Raw genomic sequence first — 25,758 nt, forward strand, 5'->3', positions numbered from 1 at the left:
TAAAGAAAGACAGATACAATTTGACCAAGGGGTTCCTGTCAAATTACCAAACAATAAAAATAAAAAGAAGAGCAGCATCTGAGTGAACTAATAAGACTCCCAGAAGATTTCGCGATTTAACTTTGTTTTGTTGCTTTCTTCTTAAATTACGTGCACAATGATTACGTAAGTAAACAGTCATCAGAGCCGTTCTGTGCACAAGGAGGACAGGAGCACAAAAGCATTCATTCAGTAAACAAATACACAGCCACTGCTGCATAGGATCTGGGATCTTATTAAGCATGTGTATAACATTACAGGGGCACAAAATAGGTACATAGCACTTTTGCCTTTGGCGGGGCACAAAGAGCACAAATCTGGGACCAGGAGCAATAATGACTTTCCTTTACAGAGGAATTGCTGGTCAGTTCTTCAGAGAAACCGGGCACTTTCATGTAAATAACTTGAGACTTACTAAGAATACACTGAATATAATTTTTTTTACAACTAAATAAACTCGTACTTTGCTCCACTGATGAGAACTCTTCAAATGTCACCTTAAATTCTCTCATTATTTCTTTCCTAAAACAAAATTATTACAACTACAAAAATGAAGTACATTGGAACATTTCAAGTTTTATCTACCTTTAAAAAAAAAAAAAAGAAAAGGCAGCAAAGAATACTATCTAATTACAGTTATCTGACTTGCCTTAACATTTTAAAGTTGGATTAGATGGCCCAGAGCAGTAAAAGAATTCAAACATGTGATTAATGATAAATATCCCCATCTGAGAAGATGTCACAGGAAACTAAATCCAAGTATAGATCACCAAATTTATATCTCCTCTAAACTCCTAGGCTTTTAAGCAAAATTGGTACAATTATTTATAATACATAAATACAAATATTTCCTGAGGGATAATTCTTTGTCTAATCCATTTAAGTCAGATTCGCCATTCCCTTGTAAGAACTCTTAGATGTAGGAGAGCCCACCCAACACTTCTTCCTAGTATAATCCTAACAGTCACAGAAGGGAGTATGGTTGTGTGGGGCAAGTGATACACTGCAAATATTTTTAAATGGGATACAAGACCACTGACACTTTTTGGATTCCTCATATTCTAATTGACAGAATTCCATTAACTGAAACCAAAGGCATAATGCCCAACAGAAAACAGATCGATGAAAGAACAAACCGTGGCTCACTCCCCTGGCTGCAATGCTCTAAAGGCTGAAGTGCTACACACTTATTTTCTGACCAGGTGAGCTCTACAGCAGATACTTGCATTGCTTCACATTCTAACCTCTGCCCACAAGTTCACGACACAGGATCTCATTTCACTGCCCCTTGTTACTCATAAAACGTGAACCCTCAAAAAAAAAAAAAACCTATTAATGTAATTTATAAACATAGATATATTATGAATATGTAGCCATATCCTATGGGTATTTACTTCAAAGAAGATCTAGTTCCTGGCTTTGCTTAGTTCTGTTTCTAATACCGTAAAATATACAATTAACTCATTTTAATGTTTTTATATCAAAATGCTGAACTATGGTCAATACAAGCATCTGTGTAAAGCTCATGTACCAGATAAAACAAACTCCTATAAATGATTAGACTCTCCTAAAAGTTAGATATGACAAAGGTTGACTGACTGCTAAGTAATGTAATCTCAAGAAAAAACATGGAATGTACTTATTTTTTGAGACTTTAAACTTCAAGGTAAAAGTAAGGCAAGGTAAGTTTTATTCAATCATCTTAGCAGGAGTGTTAGAAAAGGGGGCAATGGAAGACAGGAGTGAGTCAGAGGAAAGTTGCATAGGAAAAGACAAGGCAAACCAAAGGTCTTTTCGACCTTTCTGGTATTTTTGTCCAGTGGTCACAGCTTGCAAATAATGCTCACTGCAACACAGATATTTTTAAAGGGGGACAACGGTAAAAATATTTAGGGAACTTCTTTCATCCCCAAGGTCAGATTTTCATCACAAACTCTTATTAAAAAAAAAAAAGAAAAAAATTAGGTATCATCTTGTTACAGACAGTCAACATTTGGAGGCAATAGATTCTGCTAAAAAGAGATGAAAGGCACAGGCAGTGAACAGAAGGCTTGCCCTGGACTCCCTTTACATCACTACCAGAATGGCCATGTTTCTTCATGCTCTCGTAGTCAAAAAGTCCAAAGATCCAGAATGTTTCAATATTCATGAGGTGGGAAACAGCAGAAGAAATGTAATAACTCATCTCATTTTATCTTCTTCAAAGTTTCTTATTTTAAAACAATATAAATTCATACGGCACTGCAGTGCTTGCTTGCAAGCCCTGCTTGCCTATTGGCTTTATATAAAAATAATAGTTTTATGGGGCATTTGGTGGAAAAACAATGATGCTTCTCACAGTAAAACCTCAAGCTTAATATTCTGTGTGAACTTTAACAAAGGTGTTTCAATTTTGTGGAGAAGCAAAACTTTTCTGAATTTGGAGTCTTCAAATTAAAAACAATGAAACTGTGAGTCGTTTCATTTTCCTACAGTGTCCGGTAAAACAGATGAGAAACAGCAGAGGGGATGGGCTTGAGAAGTGACAAAAATGCCAAAAGCAAAGAAAAACAGCTTTTAAAAATTTATTGCTCAGGAACCTGGTATCAGGGCATGAAGGCACATAAAACATTCTGAACAATGGAAGCACTGGAACACAAGTCTACTATGCCTAACTTTACTTATTTGATTAGAGGTTAGATCAGTGACCAGAAATCCACCTGAAATATACCGTACTGCAGGAAATGTTGGTCAGTTTCTCTCAATCCCTTTACCTGCAAGCTAGCTCTCTGTTAACAAACCACTAGTCTAGAGATGGGGTGGGGGAAAGCCAGAACATGACTGTGTTAAATGAAAGTTATTTGTGAGGAACCTGGGTTCTTCAAAAGTAAAACAGTTGAGTTGGGTTATCATAATGGCCTCCTTGACAATCTGGACGTAGCTGAGCTACTGAATTCATGCTGACAGAATCTTCTAGTTAGCCTGAAGATATCCTGGCAGCCCTTTCTCTCAATTCCTTGAGGCTTTGTGAAGAGCAGATACTAGGCACCAAGCCACTGTCCATGCAAAACATCAGGCCACAATAACGCAGACAGGTAAATGCAGCACTAAAGTAGAACAGAGAGAGCACTGTTTTCCTAGTTTATGGTAGAAACACCACTCAATATGACTTTTCTTCAATGCTTCAGCAGGCAGCCAGCCACTGGAAAGATAATGGCTAAAGATTTGCATTGGATAGTGTGGGTCTAGCAGCTGAGGAAGACAAGAAAATAAAGCCTACTGCATCGTTATAATCCCAGTTGTGATCTCTGGACTGCGAGAACTTAATGCCTTCCATTTAGCAGAACTCATGCTAGTCAATGGCCAAGACACATCAGAAGTTCATACTGGCACCAATACGTGAAACGGGACTTTTGAGCAGCTTCTCTGTGAACCCCTAAAAATCTACTTCAGTACTGAGGACAGAGGTTCATCTTAGCCTAAGCTGTAAGAGTTGCTGTAGGTTCCCTATCCACCTGGTTTCGAATTGCATTGTAAATATAATAGCTAACTTACCACCCTCATAGCAAACAGACTTCTTAAAATCACAAGCACCGAAAGAAGCTGAGACCCTGTGAGGCTGAGAATAACTCTATCAGCTAAGAAGCTCCTACACTCATCCTAGAGAGAAATGGGAGCAGATAGCACACTGGACTTCAGAGTGGGAGGAGCTGGGTAAAACCTGAGACTTTCCTCATTTATCAAGCAAGGCAGATAGCCACCTCACAGGGCTGCTGTGAAGGTTAAATCATGTATAAGAAAATGCTTCTAATATAATAAGTTATAAAATACTTTAACACAGCTAAATCCTCAATATACATTGCTTGAATATCAAGATTCCCATTGTTAATGCTTCTTACACACCACACAGTCCTATTTAATCAGGTAATGTGCTGGCTACAAAAATTCATTTAACAGATTTTTTTTTTTTTGCAGGGGTGCAGCACACCCACAGTGTATTAGGTAACATCCTAGGCACTAGGGATAAAGGACATGGGTAGGGAAAAACATACCCACCTCTTGATGAATCATAAGGTATATAACAAATTAGCTCATTATTAGCACTGCAGTAAATACAGTATACTGATTCTAATACTACATTTCAGTGGATGTTGAAGAGTTTACCTGTGTTTAGGTTCAGTTCCTCAGATCTATCAAGCACTCATTATTCTCGTTATGAATTGAAGGCAGTTTTAGTATATGACTTTGCACTGGGAGTCTTTTAGTATAAGCTGAGTAAATGTAACTATCACTACCACTATTAATTGAGCAAATTAGGTATCGTACAGGTCACATTATATAAATTCTGTCATTTGACCTCAAACACCTTCTAAAGTATTTCTTATCCACGGTTTAAAATGAAGAAACCTGTCCAAGATCACACAGCATGAGTACCTAATGGAGTTAAGAATCAAACACCTAACTGCCAGGCACTAAGTGCTTCTTCTCCTATCCCTTCTTTAGCAGGAAGCATATAGTGATGGGGAACGGTTATTCTACAGGGCCTTGATGTAAAGGGTTGGAATATGGCAAGAAGACTGACAGCATGGGAGGGATTTTACCTGTGAAAGAGTAAGAAATACCAAAGAGATTCACTATATACTCTGGCCACTGAAAATTTAAGTAGCAATCTGAATGACTAGTTAGACCTACTTCTGCAGAGACAACCCTAAGGGGTTAAGTTTGATGTTTTCACCTGTCCCAGTCCTCTGGTTCTCCCTGCTTGTAACCACGCTTTTTCCCCTTTTTTAGATTTTACCCAAATAGGCACCAAGTGAAGAGAGGGAAGAGAAAGATGTGAGTGTATATGTACTGTGAAAAGTTGGTTTGTTTTGTGGATAGGGGAGCTGTTGAGGTTCAATAGGAAAGTGTCTCCTCAAAGAGAGTTACAATGCATATTTTTTAAATACTGAGAAAGAAAAGGAGTGGAGATTTTGAAAAGAGGGACATCTCCCAGTCTTAGAAATTCCTGGAACCCAAATGAATCCCGTACTTTCACCCATGCAGCTGAAAATAACTGCATCAAGGTAGGAGGAATTGTCTGGTAGAAAGAAACAAGTCCTACAGAATCATAAGCCTAGGTCTCAAATGCTCAGTCATGCTGGATCCTAAAAGTTGCTCAGGAATACACAAAATGGCAGTGCAGATCAAAAAGCATTTTGAAAAAGCCCAGGTTAGACAAAATGCACAAATTGTAAGAGATAACAGTGACTCAACAGGGCTGGGAGGTTACAGCTCAAAAAAGGGGCCTTGAGGGGCGCCTGGGTGGCTCAGTGGGTTAAAGCCTCTGCCTTCAGCTTAGGTCATGATCTCAGGGTCCTGGGATGGAGCCCGGCATCAGGCTCTCTGCTCAGCAGGGAGCCTGCTTCCCCCTCTCTCTCTGCCTGCCTCTCTGCCTACTTGTGATTTCTGTCTGTCAAATAAATTAATTAAATCTTTAAAAAAAAAGGGGGGGGGGAATCTTGGGATCCTTGAGTAATACAAACACCTTGAACAGAGAGTATTCTACAGTAACTAGTCTTCTAGTAAGGGTGCAGTGTAGTATCTGTTTCCAACTTCTGTGAACAGAAATTAAAGTTACAGAGGCAACAGACCAAGCTTAAGGGTATCACAGAAAACTATGACCTAATCCCACATAAGCATACAAAACCACAGGAAAAAAGAAGCCTGATGTTCTCCCACTATTTTCAAAGAAATAACAGAAGAGATGCCTACAGCTACAAACAGATGTAGAATTAATCTAGTCTTTCGTGATTTCAGTCTTTTTCTCATCTCTCTATACTCAAATAATTGTTAATAATTCCCATAATTGTAACTAGTCTAGGAAGTGGCTGACTTTACACCAGAGAGAGAGTCAAGTAGAACACAGCTTATCAGAATTAACAGAATTATCTTGACACTTCAGAAATAATTTTATAGTTCCATAGTTAATGGTGAACTGTAAAGCTGTTAAAGAAATTGGGCGCCTGGGTGGCTCGGTGGGTTAAGCCGCTGCCTTTGGCTCAGGTCATGATCTCAGGGTCCTGGGATCGAGTCCCGCATCGGGCTCTCTGCTCAGCAGGGAGCCTGCTTCCCTTCCTCTCTCTCTGCCTGCCTCTCTACCTGTGATCTCTGTCAAATAAATAAATAAAATCTTTAAAAAAAAAAAAAGAAATTAAGCTGCTTAGGATCGGTTCTTCAGAGGTATTAGAGATATGATATACAGAAAAAAAAAAAAAAGTACTGGCATTAACCCAATTACAGCCTGGATGCTCTTTAACTTTAAAACTTGACTCATAGGGGCGCCTGGGTGGCTCAGTGGGTTAAAGCCTCTGCTTTCGGCTCAGGTCATGATCCCAGGGTCCTGGGATCGAGCCCCGAATCGGGCTCTCTGCTCTGCGGAGAGCCTGCTTCCTCCTCTCTCTCTGCCTGCCTCTCTGCCTACTTGTGATCTCTGTCTGTCAAATAAATAAATAAAATCTTAAAAAAAAAAAAAAAAGACTTGACTCATAATGTGTCTACTTTGTATCTGTTGGGTATGGTAGAGCTGATTTTAGTTATTCCAAAGAACTTTTTTGTAAAGGAGTGTATCACTTTTACTTTAAAAGATTCTATGAGACACGTCTGCCAAACTCTAAATTTCTCAATCTTAACATTACTAATGTGTCTCTTACTACACCTTTATCATCAATTTGACATAAATGAAGAAACTGGCCAATATTTCTTACTGCACTGGTATTTCAGGTAGGGGAGTGAGCAATGGGACTTGCTGAATGTCTAGTGATGAAAAAACAGCAACAGGGAGTCCCCACTGGCCCAGCTAAGCCACACTGCCTCTAAATTGTCGTGACAGAGAAGGGCCAGTTGGTCAAAGGTCTGACACAGCACAAATATCATGTGGCAAGTGTTTCTAGGGATAGGACTGAGAGGCAGAAACAAGCTAATTTAACAGGATAAAAACACTAGATAAAGAAGTTCAGCTCCATCATTCCTTCTCAAAGCTGATTTTTTACTCTACTTTTATGAGGATGACACTGCCAAACAAGAATTCTTTTTAACTTCAGAAGTTAGTTAGTTTAAAGCATAATTCCCATATATATAATATACAAATGTTAACAGGATCACAACCCTCCTAGAAAAAAATTTACTGAAGATTAATTTTTAGAAAACAATCCCCTAATTATATCTGTTATATTATAGAACATATTAATACATGGGCAATTAGGTAAAGCATAAATCTTACAAAGTTGTAATAGTTATTAGAAGTCAAGAGCAAGGTACAAATGAGTAACTTGAAACAATGAGTGAGCAAAGATGAAAACAGTATTTTTCTGGACCACATTTAATCCTAAAATCAGACCTAAAAGCCAAACTACACAGAATAGGTTGGCTGATACCAATAACAGCATAATAATAGACAAAGTAAAACAGAACACCATAATAGTATAAAAATTAAAGCAGAGTTAAGACCAACATGATAATCAACAGGTTTCTGAATTAACATATATTTTAAATGTATACATTTTTGCAAAATATGGCAATCATGTAGAAATAAAGCTTTTTAAAATACTATGAGTGGCAAAAAACAGATGAAGATAGAAAGAACCATTTCTTAAATCCATTAAGTACACTTAACACGGCATTCAAGAGAGGTCTTATGCGAACAAAACAAAAATATATACATGTGTACCTCCATCCTTCTTCTCCAATTCGTCCCTAATTAGAGGGGAAGTAAGTATCACCTTCAAAGTTAGCGTGGGCTCTTTTGTATTCCGAATTATAATAGAAGCCTCATCTACACATTGTTCCACTTGGTATTTCTCTTCTGTGAGTTTCTGAAAGTCACCAAGATTTCAAAAACACCCAGTTAATTATTTTAAAATCTTAAAAAATGACTGCCGCTTTGTTTTCAAATGTTATTAACTATTAATAATACTAGGCTGAAAGAGTGAAGTCTTTAACTAGTTTAGTTTAAGGATAACATTTCTCTCTCCTCCCAACTTACCAGAACAAATCTTTCTCCACACCTCAAAATGCAACCACAATGTCAACTCTCTATACAATTATTAAATAATCTTTAAAACCATTCTTTCTAATATTTGAAAGTAAAATACCAACAGCATCATTATGTGATAATGGGTGAAATTCTGTTCTTAAAATTCTTACAGAGAGCTACTGTAGAATAATAAATTGCTGAGAATGCTCTCTAAACCAAATCCCTTTTTGACCAGACCATGTCAAAAGGAACTTCTACTTGTTAAGGACTTCCAAATATAAGATCAATAGATTTTTACATAAGATTATGTAGATTTTTAAAGAGCATCAAATAAGAAAGAATGAGAAAGGATTTCAAAAATTAGTATAAACAAGTAACTTCCTTTCTCAAAGGAAAGGTAGATCTGAGAGATCACTCCAGTGAGACCTATCATTATGGGACAAGTCACCTGACATCCACAGGGAAACACAGAGTGCTTCTTTAAGCATATAATTACACATACATAATTTAAGGGCCTTCCATAAAATAATCAACAATTAGAAGAACATATTAAGCTATATTTAATATTATTATACATTAAATATTTAGTTTAGTAAGTTACACAGATCTTTCTTGTTGGTGAAATCTGTATCTATTACCTGACATAGAATGGAAACACTACTAGGTCTTTGCATATCAGTGTGCATTAAAAGAACTCAAAGCCCTTTTCATAAAAATAGCATTTTACCATTAAACATTTATATCAAAAAATATAGCAAAATCGAAAATTCATTATCCTAATTTTGAATAAAGAAAACCAGGGAAGGGAAAAGGCCACACAGTCACTGGAAAAACCAGAACTAGAATATAGAGAAAATGAAGAAACCTGTTTACACTGACATTATAGTAACATTAAAGATGCCAGCAGAGAATTAGTCAAACTAAATCTTCAACTATGTATGCAGATCACCAGTGTATGAGTTCTGGGCTAATTAGAAGTGATTCTTGGTTTTGGTCACCCTTATCCCTTGCTCAAGGAAATTCTAAAATTGACCTAGAAAAGAGTACGTAGAGAAAAGGTATGGTACAACTGCAATTAACTAAGGTACTTAGATTACTGGAAGTTTTGCTATGGTAAGTGCTCAGGAAAAGATGAATTCACAAGAAAATAAGATCATATCATATCAGAAACCGGTTTTCCATACAAGCACCAAGAAAACAATAGGGGGGCAGGGAGTAAAGGTAGAAATCACGCTTAAAATGATTTTTCTGGGGACGCCTGGGTGGCTCAGTCGGTTGAGCTGCTGCCTTCAGCTCGGGTCATGATCCCCAGGTTCCTGGGATCAAGTCCCACATCAGGCTCCTTGCTCAGCAGGGACACTGCTTCTATCTCCGCCTCTGCCTGCTTGTGCGCTCTCTCTCTGACAAATGAATAAAATCTTTAAAAAAAAAAAAATGATTTTTCTGAAATATTAATAGTAATAATAATGTATGTATGTATGAGGGCATATATGTGTACATGTTTACAACTTAATCTGAGATGGGTATACAATTATGTCCCCATTCTACTTGGATGCCTCTTCTGAAATACTTACAGCAATGGACCTAACCATCACACAAAGCAACTGGTTTCGGGGTTGGATAAATACTGGCTATGATAAAGTGAAATACTTTTAATGTCTACCACTGGTCTTAAGAGCTCAGGCTTCTTTTAACTCCTCTAAGAAGCCCTTCAAAGACCAAAAAATATGTGTCTTTTTTTGTCTTCTCTTGCCTAAAAAGCCCCAGTCTCTTCAAATTTAAAATGGTTTTACAAAGATTGCACTTTCTTTTGGGTCCCTTCCTTTGAACACTTACTTGCTAACTCAAAAAGAACATTTTAAAACTGTGGGGCCTGAAATAAAGACCCTCACCAAGGAGACAAAAATGTAGAGTTTATACAGTTGTGATCTCCACAGAGAAAGCTCTATTAATGCAGACTGAAATTTGGCCCAATCTCCCATATCAATACTTGAGAAATGTGATATATTTTCAGAATAAAAACTTCTGTTATTTATAGCCCTGGTTCTCAACTCCTTTTCCACCCTGACACAGGTACGGAATAGGACCACTCTCATAAGAAACAGGACTCACTACAGGGGGCAGAAACAGGGGTGAGATGGTTGAAAAGCCTCCATGGATTACTTTACCCTAGATTTAAGAGTAACAGTGTTCACTGTAATAAAAGCAGGAATACAGATTACATTTTAAAACAATATAAAAAACAGAAATGAGGGGGTGCCTGGGTGACTCAGTAGGTTAAGCCTCTGCCTTCGGCTTGGGTCATGATCCCAGGGTCCTGGGATCAAGTCCCACATTGGGCTCTCTGCTCAGTGAGGAGCCTGCTTCTCCCTCTCTCTCTGCCTGCATGTGTGTACTTGTGATTTCTCTGTCAAATAAATAAATAAAAATCTTTAAAATAAAAAAAACAGAAATAAGGAATTTTGTTAACATTCTAATAACAGAGAGTACAGCTAGCCAGAAAGTCCTGTTATTGAGCTGTTTTTTAAAAGCTCTACTGGGGGGCTTTGGGTAGCTTAGTCGGTTAAGCATCCAACTCTTGATTTTGGCTCAGGTCATGATCTCAGAGTTGTGGTATCGAGCCCCACACTGACCCCTGTGCTTAAGATTCTCTCCCTCACTCTTCCTCTTCCCCTCACCCCCACTCCTCACCACCCCCACACTGTCTCTAAAAAAAAAAAAAAGCTCTAGGGGCGCCTGGGTGGCTCAGTGGGTTAAGCCGCTGCCTTCGGCTCAGGTAATGATCCCAGGTCCTGGGTTCGAGCCCCACATCGGGCTTTCTGCTCAGCAGGGAGCCTGCTTCCTCCTCTCTCTCTGCCTGCCTCTCTGCTTACTTGTGATTTCTCTCTGTCAAATAAATAAATAAAATCTTTAAAAAAAAAAAAAAAAAAAGCTCTATTATTGTACTCCATGTTGCTCACCACTCTCCCTCCCCAAATGATAACAAAAGGACTTGAAATAATTTTTTAGAAGAAATCAATTTAACCCTATAAAGGACCAAAAACATGTCTTCGTTCATGAACTGAAAATGGAAAAGCCAAATATATGTTTAGTCACTTACAAAACCGTATCTTGAGATCTAAGGCAAAATGAAAATATAGTGCCCCAAAAATCAATATAGGGAAACGTGTCAACAAGTAAGACAAATCTGAGTGTCAATAGTAGATTAAAAAAGGAAGATGGTTTTGAAGATCAACTTGTAAATGTGAAAGAAAAGTACCCAGTAACAAAGCTAAAAACAAATTTAGAATTCATATAACTTGGTGGGGGGGGACTTTTTTAGAAGAAATACAAATAAAAGAAACAAACTCAACAAAAGAGAACATTCCCAACTCAAAGGACTTCGTGGACACCTGAGGGCTGGTATCTATTCATGTGACATGGATATAAGGACTAACCAATATGAAATCATCAAAAAGCTACAATCTGATTATACCACAGACAACACATGTGAAACTGAAAGATGATCACAGCTTTCCAATTAGCAATGCAGCTGGCCCCTGGAGCAGACTGGCAGAGCAGGTCCTGGGGCGGCCACAGCCCCAGACCAAACCATCGTCTTCAGCCCTGGGGAGCCGTCCACCTTCACAGGATTCTCCAAAAAGCATGCCAACCAAAATTTTCTAAAACCATCCATTGGAAAAAGGTTTGGAACAAGGAATTATAGTGACTTTCTATTAACAGGATGAAAGGGTTACTATTAAATTAACTTAGTTCTCAATTTTATTATCACCTATGAAAGTCTCTAGTTGTCTATGCTCCTTCTGATCTTTTTTGCATTATACCAACCCTTCCAGAAGTTTATAAAACTGAGAGACCTAGTCTGAAAAACATGAAGCCTCTCAACAAGATACACCTGAAAATTGAAGACTGTACCTTAAGAGCCATCTTAGGGGTGCCTGGGTGGCTCAGTTGTTACGTGTCTGCCTTGGGCTCAGGTCATGATCCCAGTATCCTGGGACTGAGTCCCATCTTGGGCTCCCTGTTTACCAAGAAGCCTGCTTCTCCCTCTCCCACTCCCCCTGCTTGTGTTCCCTCTCTCGATGTCTGTCTCTCTGCCAAATAAATAAATAAAATCTAAAAAAAAAGGGGGGGGGCATCTAGTAAATATATCCTGAGCACTAATCATCAGAAGTTTGTTTTAAATGTGATGGATGTGTCACTGACGCAGAGTAGCAGTATTCCCTTTGTCTGCACCTACCCTTTACTATTACCAATTCCTTATTATTAATTTCATCAAGGTCGCTACCTACTTTCACTTTTTTACAAATTCTCCTAGAGGTTCAATTAAACTGTACTCACCTGAATCTGAATAGGAAGATTATCTTTGACTGTATTTAACAGGGTCTCTGTGGGTTTGTCTTTGCACATTAAAACCAGCTCCAAGTCCATATCATCTTTAATCAGCAAGCCTTTTGCAACCAGGCCAATCCTCATTACACCACACAATGTCCGACCACCTTGATCCCTAAAAATAAAAGTCTAAATGATTACTTTTACAACCTATTTCCCAAACTATAACTTAATCATCACTTGCCTTCCTGGGTATATAAGGAGTATATAAATTCAGACATCAAAAATTAAGTCTCAGTTTTAAGACTAATAAAGTATCTGTCTTCCCCAAGGAATTAATAGGGAGCGTCTTTCTTTTAATTCTTTATTTAAAATCTTTTAATTCTTTATTACAACTACGCTCTTGTTACGAGAGTCTATATGTACTATATCCCCTTACACATTTTTAAAAATATTTTTAAACTTCTTTTATCTTTTTATTGGTGATTAAAGACATTTGTGAGAAACCTGAACACCAAAAGTATACTGAAAAAGAGCACCAAGGTGGAAATCTAATAGACCTGAACTCTACTCTTACTGGTACCTGCTGGCTCGGTACCCGTAACTGCAAAACGGCTATTAGCTGCATGAGCCTTAGCTCATCCCTTCTAGCTGTATCATTCTAGGAATCCACAAAAGTTAATGGGGAAAGCAGAACAATGTGATAAAACTAAAGAGCTGAAGAAAGAACGAAGAGACCAAAGATAATCTGCCAGTATATGCATTCTAAATCCAGCTGTGGCTAAAAGAACAAAGAACATCAAGTAACGAATGGTGCATAAAAATAATGTTAACATCTACTCTTAATTTTAATACTAAAATTTCTTATAGGTTCATTTCCCTCATCACAAGGGAAAATGTAACTGATCTTAGCAGTCATGCAGCAAGTAAGCAAATGTCTGAGTACAGAGAGTATACTAAAGATCCAATCTCTCTTGTTCCTGAGGCTCACCCTGTAGCAAAGTATAAAAAGTAACCTGCTTAAAGGGGAAAAGAAAGTTACATCTGAGAACAAACTGCATGCCACGGACTCTCATTAAACCTTACAGCAAGGGCCCCTGGGTGGCGCAGTCAGTTAAGCATCTGCCTTCAGCTCAGGTCATGATCCTGGGGTCCAGGGATGGAATCCAACATGGGGTTCCCTGCTCAACAGGGTGTCTGCTTCTCCCTCTGCCTCTCTCCCCTCCCCCACTCGCACCCCACTCCTGTATATGCACACATGCTCTCTCTCTCAAAAATAAATCTTTAAAAAAATAAAAATAAAAAATAAACCTCACAACAAGCTTGCATTTAAAAGACAAGTAATGTCAATCTCAGAAAGACTAATTGTTCAAGTTCACATAGAGAGTAAAACACAGCCTGGATTCAAACTCAAGTTGGTGTGATCACAATGCTTCCCAAGTTCAGGAGAAAGAGAGGTCAAAATTAGAGGGGTCTGACTTCAGACTTTGATAAGGTTAGAGAGGAAAAAGGTCATTGTAGCTGGGGCAAAGAATCAGCAGAGTGGAGAATGAACTAGAGAAAGGATAAGAGAGAGAAATATTGTGGCAGTAGAAATAAGACAAGAAATTATAAATAATCCAGACACTGGTTAAGTGGCTGGCATACCTTAGAGATTCAATTAATATTAAATCAATGAAAAACTATAAAGGGTGATATAAGTATAGACAGAAAGAAAAAGGGTTTTAAAGCAAGTGATCCAAACAGGAAATTATTTGATATTAAGAAGAGATTCCATCACCTTTGATTCTTCTCCTGTATCCCTGTCCTCTCCTCATTCTCCCAAATCTAGTAACAGTTGTAAATTCTCCCTCCAGGATCACCCTCGAACAAATGCCTTCAAACTAGTTTCTGTTCAGGCTCTTATTACATCTCACCTAGACTACGCTCAATAACCATCGCTTCACTGCCTTTAATGAGTAACTTCTGCCATTCTGATCCACTGTATACCACCACTACCAGAGTAATCTTCCAAAAGCAGTCCAGGGACGACACTCTGCCTGTACTTTCTTACTGTCCCACTGAACACTCAGGCACTTAGCACACTGGGAGCCAACTGAGAAGATAACACAACTTTGTCATTCAAATTCTGGCACTGCCACTCAGTATTGTGACACTGGGTAAATTACAAATTACCTGCCTCTTTTGTTTAAAAAAAAAAAAAAAAAAAGAAGAAGAAGAAGAAGAAGTAGAAAAGAAAAAAAAATGCCTTTTTTACAAAGTAGTCCTTAAGAACATCATGTAAGTAATGAACTTTAGTGCAGATGCTGGCATACATTAACAGCTCAATAAACAATGCTATTAATCCCTAAATGGTCCCTAAGCTTTCTCACACCTAGAACTTTGCTGAGATTTATGTTTTCTTCCACTTTTAACTGCCTGCCAAAAGCCTTCCCAGACTCTGAGCCTACTGCAAATGCCACTTCCTTCATAAAGTTTTTTCTGATCCCCAGAACCAGCATATAAACTCTCCCTGCTCTACGCTCTCACGATTTAGTCACAGGAATTTGAGGCGATTGTGCTAAGGAAATTGGATTTAGAGTCCCAACAGATGAAAATGAATCCTGGCCCACCACACATACTCATTCACTGACCTCAAGCAAGTTAAAGTTTGTTAATGATTCCAAGTCACTCTTTTCATTTGCAAATTTGAAGCAACGGAAATTTCATAGGTAAAATGGGGGCAAAGGAGGGGAGTGATAATAACCCATACCAGCAGGTTTGTTGTAACATAATGTGAAAACCAGTCGGCTACAGTAACTGGCACTCAGTAAGTGTTTAGCTATTATTAACTATCCGTTACTACTTGCTTATTAAATTCTATGTCATAATTCAGATATACTTGATCTTACGCAGATGACAGCATGACTGAACTGAGAAAGGAACTCCTACTTCAGCCCTGAATTTAAATAATTAATTTAAATACAGGAGATACCATAAAGCAAACACCCAAATATAGGGAATGACTTAAAATTAAGAACAGAACCCTAATATTCCTAATAATATAAATAGTGGAAGCTTTCTCTGAGTCAGTTTGTAAAAAGGTAAAATAAAGAGCACACAGGTAAAAGCTGCCTAACTATGCCTGGCAGCAGAAGGTGTTTAATAAATAGAAGATAGCCCTCACCCATCTCGGTGCCTTCTGTAGTACTTCGCATAGATCAGGAGCTCACCCGTGTCTATTACTGGAAAAGAGCTCTGTTCTCAGATGTGCCTGCCACTGTTTTACACAAAATAAGGACCCCAATATTCTGCCCTCCTTGAGTTCTGACACATGGGAGGAATCAAGACAAGTGCTCAACCTAGGAATGTTCACAAAGACAGTCTAGAGCACCCACACACAGAGCTATATTTACAAGTCCAAAAGAAAGTGTGGAGCACATTATTTTTTTTTAAATCTTTAAAATACAATGACCTGATCCAGTTAAGCAAAAGTCTGCTGGAGCACTTTTCAAAAGTCTGCGCAGCCTTGAAAAAAAACAACAGAAATAGTACTAAGAGAGTCTAAATTCCAACAGTAAATGAAACTTCACTTAAAAATGGTAAATTTTATGCTATACACATTTTATCAAAAATTTTTAAGAAGTTTTTGAAAGGGCATAAACACATTCCATAGTACAAATTTAAATATGAAGTGCAAAACTATTTAATTTGCACAGGGACTGGGATATATAGAGCTAGATTACTGGATACTACTGATTAAGATAAACCTCAAAATTTGACAGTATCTATTTTAAAGCCATCACATTCAAGAAAAACTTGAAGAATTACTGCCAAGAACCTCCAAGCTGACAAGGCTAGTACTATACACAATGTAGATATTTCCTGTAAACAGTTAACAAATTCAAGGAATTATGTTCTTTAGCTGAAAACTGATACTGATTATCTTGCATCTAAAGATGAAAAAGTTACACTATATTTCAGAGAAGAAAATCGATTTATCCAAACTTCCCCACTATTCTTTATTTATCACATTTAAAATTGAAAGCTGAAAAAAAATTCTATAACCTCTATCTTTATGTTATAGCCAAAGTAATGTTCTTAATCCTATAAATATAATACAATCAAATGAGCTTCTTCTTTCCAAGTAAATCATATTTATTCCAATTATAGTGTCACTGCTCAAAACAGGAAGGTTAGTACGTCATACAGAGTTTCTTGATCTAACTTCAGTTATCATGAAGCTTAATCTCACTCATCTCTTACTATTGTTACAGCACTGAGAACACTCTGCCCTAACTGCTGACGGTTCTGGCTCCTGCTAGTCCTTCATTCATTCCACAAATATCCAGTGAGCATGTACTACATGCCAGACACTGTGTTGAATCCTGGGACTCAACCAGGTAGGTATGGTCAAAAACACATTTAGAACACATTTTCCTGCACTCTTTCTTCTCCACCAAGATTTTTAAATACCTAAAAAAAAATGACATTTTATGATTTCCCCAAAGACCTATTTCTGAATTCAGAAGGCTGAACCAACACATGAAAAAAGTGACATTTTATAATCTCCAAAAATGACAACTTCAAAGGGCTTGGTGCACTCTCAAAAGGCATCCTGAACAAGTCCATCTTTTTTTCCTGGTCTAATCGTTGTTTCTTTCTTGACTTCCTTTCAAATGTAACTTGGAAAAATTCCACAAACATTTACTTCCTTGTTTACAGTCATATAAATGAGAAAACCTAAAGAACACCATATACCAAATGAAACCCAGTGGGAGAGGACTCCGCTTTTCTGAGCACTGCGGTACAGCACCACAAAGGTCAGGCCACACTCACTTGGAATAGGTGTCTACGGCCTCATCCTTCTTCACTTCTGTCTCACCCTCTGGTTTTGTGCCTTTATTTGTTTCATCGAGCCAATCTGACACATGTTTAAGAGCACATTCAACAGTAGACACCATATTCTGAACAGCTTCAAGTTCCTCCGGAGATGGATAGATTGTTGAATGTTTCACCATAACATGGCGATCATCGTTGGCAAAAGATCTAATAGATCTCTGTCAGAAGAAAGAAAACAATTACTTCAATAAAAGTAATGGTATCTGAAAAGTATGACACACAGATATATTAAAATACATATATGTATTTCAGTCAAGTCAGAGCATTGTCAAACCACTGTGAAACAATTAATGCCGAGACAACAAAAAATTGCACAGAATAGAAAGTAAAACTCCACACTAGAAAATTAGCCATTTTTCATTTTTATTTTGGTAAGATTCACCCAGGTCACTCTCCACATCATGTACATGCTACCTTTTAGCTGAATCTAGTATTTTGAATTCCGATACATACAGACGACCTTTGAAAAAGGTCATCTGTATCACACATCATCTGCAAGAAAAAGATACTTCCTAGCTTTGACAAAGTATCTAGGAACCATGATGGTGACTCGTGATACCCAGTCACTCCTTTCCAAACTGCTGAAGAATTATGCAACTTGAAAAATTGAGATTTCATAATATAGTAATAATATAAAACACAAAGATATGTGTCAACACTATAGAAAAACTGTGGGTAACATCAGAACTCTATTTACTATTTGGCATTCACACCCTTGGTGCAAGGCCTTAATTTTCAAAACAGATTAGCAGAAAACATTCCAAACTCCAAAATGGGGAAAATACATACTACAAAAGAATCAACTCCCCAAAGTAATTTATGAACATATTACGTTCTCAATCAAATCCTCTCAAGATAGCTTTACTTAATATTCAACAAAAATCATTTTAAAGCTCATTTGGAGAAAAAAAAAATCAATGAAAATATCAAGAAATATTCGGGGCGCCTGGGTGGCTCAGTGGGTTAAGCCGCTGCCTTCGGCTCAGGTCATGATCTCGGAGTCCTGAGATTGAGTCCCGCATCGGGCTCTCTGCTCAGCAGGGAGCCTGCTTCCTCCTGTCTTCTCTGCCTGCCTCTCTGCCTGCTTGTGATCTCTCTCTGTCAAATAAATAAATAAAATCTTTAAAAAAAAAAAAAAAAAGAAAAGAAATATTCTACAAAGATGGATGAGTGGTACCATTATACTAAAACAAAATACCAAAAATTTAAAAAGCACTAATTAAAATGACACGCTGGCCCAGAAATCAGTGGAGCAGATTAGAGCCTAGAAATAGAATGAATTTCATGAAAATTTAATAGAGCAGATCCTTCACACTCATGAGTCACACTTCCAGAAACTTTTGAATATTTCCAAATTTACAAATACCATGAAGACACTTGTACCAGTACACTGCAAAATGAACGGGGATAAGTTGGTGAGTTTCCATAAAGCCCAAAGTATTCCATTTAAAGGATGGCTACAGTATCTTTACTTAAATGAACTAATATGCCAGTAGATGGTAAATACTTTTTTCTAAAGTCTACCACAAACTAAAATATTCTCAAGGGGCGCCTGGGTGGCTCAGTGGGTTAAGGCCTCTGCTTTCGGCTCGAGTCATGATCCCAGGGTCATGGGATTGAGCCCCGCATCGGGCTCTCTGATCAGAGGGGAGCCCGCTTCCTCCTTTCTCTCTCTGCCTACTTCTCTGCTTGTGATCTCCCTCTGTCAAATAAATAAATAAAATCTTTTAAAAAAATAATAAAATAAAATATTCTCAAGTCCTTATCAGTCCTGCCTCTTGTTTTGTTTGAATATTAATGTTTAAAAATCATACTAGTTTGAACACTAGTAAATTAATGCTACAGTATTACTGTCCCCTATAAAATGAAGTACACTATAGCTAAAAAGGTAAGTAAACCTTTGAAACCTCCAATTATTATAAGGACTCAAATCAATCACAGAGCTTTCCTTTTTTCTAGATAAAACCCATTTCTGTCTAGATTTCTGCCTTGCTCACAGTCCACAACCAATTTTCTAACTGGAATCTTTTGCTGCAAAGAAACCAACTTTTTAATCACTTCTTGAAATTACTCACATATACCAAAATAAGTAACAAGAAAACAAAAAAGCCATATAACAAATTGGAGATGACAGGTTGTTCTAGAGAAAAATTATTAAATTATTTGACTTCTCTTTAAAGAAGAAATTTACTAATTTTTTAGTTCTGAATGATGGAGAAAAAAACTGTTAACTTGGGATCATCTCTGTCATTTAGTTTTATGATGAGTTACTAGTTTATTTGGTTAGCTAAATTACTCAGCCCTGCACACTGGCCTTCCCTTAACAAAATGACATACTGCTACATACCACAAAGCTTTGGTGTTTCTCTCACAAATAACACGTTGCCAATGTTAAATACAAGAATGTTAAATCTAAGACTCTACTTTGTGACAGGATAAAGCACCATGAAACAATGGTCAAAGGAAGAATAAGCAGTATTACAAAAAAAAGATCCAAAAAATGGGAGGGCGATCTTATTTATCCCAACAAGGTCCAAATGGACAAGATTTTTTTTTTTTAGATTTTATTTATTTATTTGACAGAGAGATCACAAGTAGGAATAGAGACAGGCAGAGAGAGAGGAGGAAGCAGGTTCCCCATTGAGCAGAGAACCCGATGCAGGCCTCGATCCCAGGACCCTGAGATCATGACCTGAGCCAAAGGCAGACGCTTAACCCACTGAGCCACCCAGGTACCCCTTAAAGATTTAAAAAATTAAATTATAAATAATATGCAGAAACAGAAAATTGTCATTCAACTCTAAGACCTAAGGTGTAAAGCAATAGGAAAAACTGGAAAACATCTACCAACCAATTAAATTATATAAACACAAAATTATGTAAACACCAGGAAATCTAAACTAAATTTAAAATGAATAAACTAGGAAAGGAATTTTTATCAACTATGACAAATATCAGTAAAAAGCATTTAAACTGTAAGAAAATCAAGACTATAATAAATAAGTTGAAGAGGCACGTAATTCATATTTGAAGAAACGGAAGTCACAGTATCCTTTCTTAGACCTCACCTAAAACGAAATGACAGAGAAAATCCCAAGTTAACTAACATTTTTCCCCACCATCCAGAATTAAAATATTTGGAGAATTTCTTCTCTAAGAGCAAGTCAACTAAATTATAATCCTTAGAACAAATTTTTTAAAAAATCAACTAACACTTAAAGAAATACCATCAGACTTGCTAAACAACATATTTCAAACATACTGATGATTAATATTTTTGTGCATTTTCTCCCACTTATAACATCTTTTTTAAGTCTTTTCTCACTTATACTTAGGGAAAAAATTCACACAACATCCTCCAGAACCAAAATACTAGAAGAAAAAAAATCAACACATTTTACCAGCTGAAACACTAGGCACCAGAGATTATGATCTCATCTAACATCTCATCTAATTTGAGTATGAACTTTCCACAAAAAAGCAAGATTTACTTGAGGTTAGGTTCAGTGCCCCCCAATATACTAAACACTTCACCCTGTTATTTTAAAAGCATGTGGAAAAGGTAACTTTTTGAGTTCAATACTCGAACATTTCATAAAATTCTGCACCATCCATATCACTCATTAAAGCTTAATTCAAGATTTCTTATGTCCACGGGAAAAAAGTGAACTTCGGATAGAAGACTAGAGAAAAATTATACAATTTCAAGTTCAAGGTTACCTAAGCCATCCTTGTATCACTTTGCTAATGTCAGTTTTATTAGAAACTATTATTTATGAGCCTTCCCTCCTTTGTATTTAATAATTTATGGCCTGAGGGTTCATGGGGCTTCATCTTGTGGTTTAAAGGGCTCATAATAAATCTGAACTCATTGGCTTTGCTTAAATAGTAGAGTGCCATCTTTATCTGATACACCAGAGCCAAAAATTAACACCATTGTCTTTCACTTGCCTTCACTATTAAATTTCCAATTTTAAACTACTGGAATCTTTTATAAATAAATGAAGGAAACAGAAATAATACCTACCATGGTTTTCTATAGCGTTTTAGCTTCTTTTTCCAATCCTTTCCCCACTTTCTTGTCGTCTTCACTAGACACTGTTTTGTGTGACAGTACCTCCTCATAAGCCTGAGTCCCCTGGCAACTCGGAGTCAATATGGCAAAGATGTTTGAAGACTTATTCTCTAGAATACACCTGCAAGAGAAAAAGAAAAACTTTTCAAAAATGATTATTTACAATTAGCTTCATATCTGAGTGTGGAGCCCATAAACATGTTATTGACTAAAAAGAAATAATCTTGGAGCACCTGAGTAGCTTTGTTGCTCACCTTTGGCTCAGGTTATGATCCCAGGACCCTGGGATGGAGCTCAGCAGGAAGCCTGCTTCTCCCTCTCCCAATCCCTCTCCCTCTCCCTCTCCCCCCAACCCTCTCTTGCTATCTGTCAAATTTTAAAAGTTAAAAAATTAAAAAAGAAATAATCTTTATAGAGGAAAATGACCTCATTTCAAACAAAAAAAGCTACCATATCTTTTGAAGGCCTGCGGCCAAGAGCCTAAGTGATATGGCCAAAAAAGTAACACTCCTGGTAGTCAAAATGTGGTAGCTGGCTGACTTGCATTCAATGAAATAAATAAATAGACACAGATTCAGCAAAGAAGTATTACCTGAAAAAGTAATGATACTATCCATGGCAACAACACTGCAGTTAACCATAAGATTTTCAATTAGAAATTGGCATTATCCAGACCTATCCAAAGAGCAGATAATATACCTGAAAATACACCACCATTGACTGAGACCATGAAGCTTTTCCACTTGATATTGCCAGTATATGCTGGCACAATGTTTCCTCCTTAATCATTTTTAGGCCTAAAATTTAGAATGCTTTTTTGGCTCTGTTCCCCCAACTCCTAAGAGACCCTGCCTCCTGACTTCAACCTATAAGTGCTGTTATCATAAACTCCTGAATCTTCACTAGATCCTGACTTCATTACCCATGGATGACTCTCACCAAAGTCCCACTGTGTATATCTGCTCAGAGGTCTATCACTATTCTATTACCCCTTTACTCCATCTTTATGAAGTTTTATTCCAGGTAGGGTAAAAGGAAACTCTTCTGAGCACTGATGAAATCCTTATAAAATTATAAGCCAAGATGTTAAAAAACAAACAAACAAAAGTAGACAGCAACCATCCAATGAGAATACATGCTTAGCTGTGTGGCTATCAGAAGTTATTTACACACCATAGTATATATAAACTCACACACACACACACACACACAAAAATAGCTTCCTCGGGCACCTGGGTGGTTAAGCAACTGTGGCCAGCTCAGGTCATGATCCCGGAGTCCTGGGATCGAGCCTTGCATCAGGCTCCTAGTTCTGCAGGGAGTGGGCTTCTCCCTCTGACCTTCTTCCCTTTCATACTCTCTCTCACTATCAAATAAATAAATAAAATCTCTGGAAAAAAAAAAAAGTAGCTTCCTCTTCATCTCAATATCTTTCCTTTAAATTTCCTTTAAATAAGGAAACCCCCTATACTTCTGTCTGTAAGTTTCCTAATACTATCAGCTGCTCTCTTAAAGAAAAAAATCCTTGGGGCGCCTGGGTGGCACAGTCAGTTAAGCATCTGGGTCTTGGTTTCCACCAAGGTCATGATCTCACGATTGGAAGATAGAGAGCCACTAAGACTCTCTCCCTGTGCCCCTCCCCCTCCCTGCTCACATGCTCTCTCTCTCTCTCTCAAATAAATAAATCTAAAAAAAGGTTAAGTCCTTTTTGAAAGTTTTTGAGTTTTTGAAACCAGGAAAGTTACATTTAAGGCTCCCCAATACAGCACATGAAAAAAGAGACCCACAAATGATACTCAGCTATGACCTCCATGCGAAACTACTCATATCCTGTCATCAACTTCCCTGACTCTACAAAATCCACCTGAAATAAGCTAGCAAAACTTGATTTAAAAAAAAAAAATCATGTAACTGAATTAATCAATCAGACTTACTTTATTATACATATCACACGAAGGTAGGGTGGGAACACAAACATGCTGCAATTCACAGGGTCTTTTCATACAACAAAGTCAAGATACAATCTAAAACATGATCCCATGGTAAGACACATCTCAAAGATCCTTTTGTATAAAGACCGTACTACACAAAGAAGTCTTCAGCATTTCCCATTCCCAACCCCACTTCACCATTCTAAGGGATTCAGCCATTCACAATATCTAGCTGTGAATACAGCAGCCAAAAAAGACTGCTATGTGTTCATTTGAGAACTGGCAGCAAAGTTTATGTGCTTCACTCTGTAAAAAGGTAAAGCCAAAAATTCAGCTGTCTTAACAAAGTAAATTGAAGGCAGGAAAGAGGGGTGCCTGGGTAGCTCTAATCAGTTAACTGCCTTTGGCTCAGGTTATGATCCCAGGATCCCGGGATCCAGCCCCATGTCATGCTCCTTGCTTGGCGGGGAGTCTCCTTCTCCCTCTCTGTCCCTGCCCCTCAAATAAAATAAATAAAATTTTTAAAAGAAAGGAAAAGAGAAAGAAAAAGGGAAGAAGCTAAGAAAAAGTGGATGTAATGGAGAAACTGTGGATCACCAATACCAAAATACAGCATTCTTCAGTCATTTAGCACAGAGAGAACCACTCTACACATAAATCAAGCAGCTCTGGGAACTTCAGAGTATTATAGTATAGTGCAATAATCCATGATAAAAGCAGTGTATCTCAAGATCACATTGTTCGTGGTATAAAAGCAACTTAGAAATCATATGGCCCAACTTCATCCACCCTTCGATTTACAAATGAGCTAAAGAGATATTAAAGTCATACAACTAACCCAGGGACTCAGGCCTCTTGATCCAGAACTTAAGTTTCAGCCCAATGCTCTTCCCCCACTATATCAACCTGAGTGACAAAAAAAAATTTTTTTTAATTATATTTGATGTACTGTAAGCAGATAGAAACTGCAACACATTTTTAGAGTTTATCTTAAAAAACAACAACAACAACAAAAACAATAAAACCCGTTCACAGTAGATAAAATTCTGGCCTTGAAATTAAAAAAAAATCAACTTTGCCATTTAATAGCTATGTGACTTTAGAAAGTTTTAAGACTCAGAAAATCATTTAGTTTCTTTGGTTCTCAGTTTCTTTTATCTATGATATAAGGAAATGTTCCACTGCTAATTAATAGCTAGTATTTATGTAACTCATATTCTGTACCAGGCACTGTTCTAAAAGCTTTTCATACATTAACTCATTTAATCCTCACAATTTCAATTACTACCTCCATTCAACACATAAGGAAACTAGAGCATAAAGAAGTAATACAACCTAATTAAAAACACAAGACAGAAGTAGGCAGTAAAGCCAAGATTGTGGTTTTAGAGCCAAACAGGCCTAGATTCAAGCTCGAGCCTTGCCACTTCATTTCTCTGAGTCACAGCTTTTTCATCTGGGCAATGGGGTAAATAGTATCTACTTCAAACTAAATGAAATATACCTGAAAGTTTCTGACAAAAAGTATACACTCAATAAATGACTTCAGAAGGGGGAAAAATCCCTGAAATAGCAAACAATATGTGCACCTTTAAAAACAGAGCCTAGGGGCGCCTGGGTGGCTCAGTGGGTTAAAGCCTCTGCCTTCAGCTCAAGGCATAATCCCAGGGTCCTGGGATGGAGCTCCACATCGGGCTCTCTGCTCAGAGGGAAGCCTGCTTCCTCCTCTCTCTCTCTGCCTGCCTCTCTGCCTACTTGTGATCTCTGTCAAATAAATTAAAAAAAAAAAATCTTTAAAAAAACAGAGCCTAGAAAAATATTAGATGTGCCCTACTTATTAATAAATAAGAGTAGCTTTATGCAACAGGTAGAATGTAGGCACATATGTGAATGTGTAGCACTTTTTCAATCAAGCACTGCTTTTTCAATTAATGGATTTCTTTTTAACAGTTTTATGTTTATAGAAAAAACTGAGTGGAAAGTAGAGAAAATCATGTATACCCCTTCTCCCTACCACACGGTTTTTCCTACTATTAACATCTTACATCAATGTGGTACATTGTTACAACTGATGAACAACCAATTACTAACTAAAGTCCAGTTTACATTAGGGTTCTGTGTTGTACACTCTGAGTTTTGACAAATGTATAATGACATGTATCCACCATTACAGAATTATACAGGACAGCTTCACTACCCTAAAAATTCCATGCTCCACCTACTCAACCCTCCCTCTTCCAAATATCATATAGTTAAAACCATACAGTATATAGTCTTTTCAGATTGGCCTTTTTTATTTAGCAATATGCATTTAAAATTGCTCCATGACAATTCTTTTTATCACTGAATAGTATTCCAATGTCTGGATGCACCAGTTTATTCATCCACCCACTTTAAGACATCTTGGTTGCTTTCTAGTTTTAGTAATTATGAATAAAACTGCCAAAGATATTCATGTACAGGTTTTTGTGTGGATATAAGTTTTCAAGCTATTTGGGTAAATACCA

General features: G+C 37.4%; 1 protein-coding gene across 3 annotated transcripts in view; it reads right to left on the reverse strand.

The window, feature by feature from the left end:
- STRBP (spermatid perinuclear RNA binding protein) overlaps window positions 1-25,758 on the reverse strand; it is a 147,254-nt gene that overhangs the window by 53,069 nt on the left and 68,427 nt on the right. For all 3 annotated transcript variants that reach the window (XM_047699522.1, XM_047699520.1, XM_047699519.1), the window contains 4 exons: window positions 21,273-21,441; window positions 17,183-17,403; window positions 12,374-12,539; window positions 7,727-7,871 (listed from right to left, as the gene is read on the reverse strand). In XM_047699522.1, the coding sequence (XP_047555478.1) occupies window positions 7,727-7,871; window positions 12,374-12,539; window positions 17,183-17,403; window positions 21,273-21,275 (535 nt within the window). In that variant the 5' untranslated portion in view covers window positions 21,276-21,441. Of the gene's footprint in view, window positions 1-7,726; window positions 7,872-12,373; window positions 12,540-17,182; window positions 17,404-21,272; window positions 21,442-25,758 lie in introns of those variants that run through there.

Source organism: Lutra lutra, chromosome 13, assembly GCF_902655055.1.
Source record: "Lutra lutra chromosome 13, mLutLut1.2, whole genome shotgun sequence".
NCBI classification, from domain to species: Eukaryota; Metazoa; Chordata; class Mammalia; order Carnivora; family Mustelidae; genus Lutra; species Lutra lutra.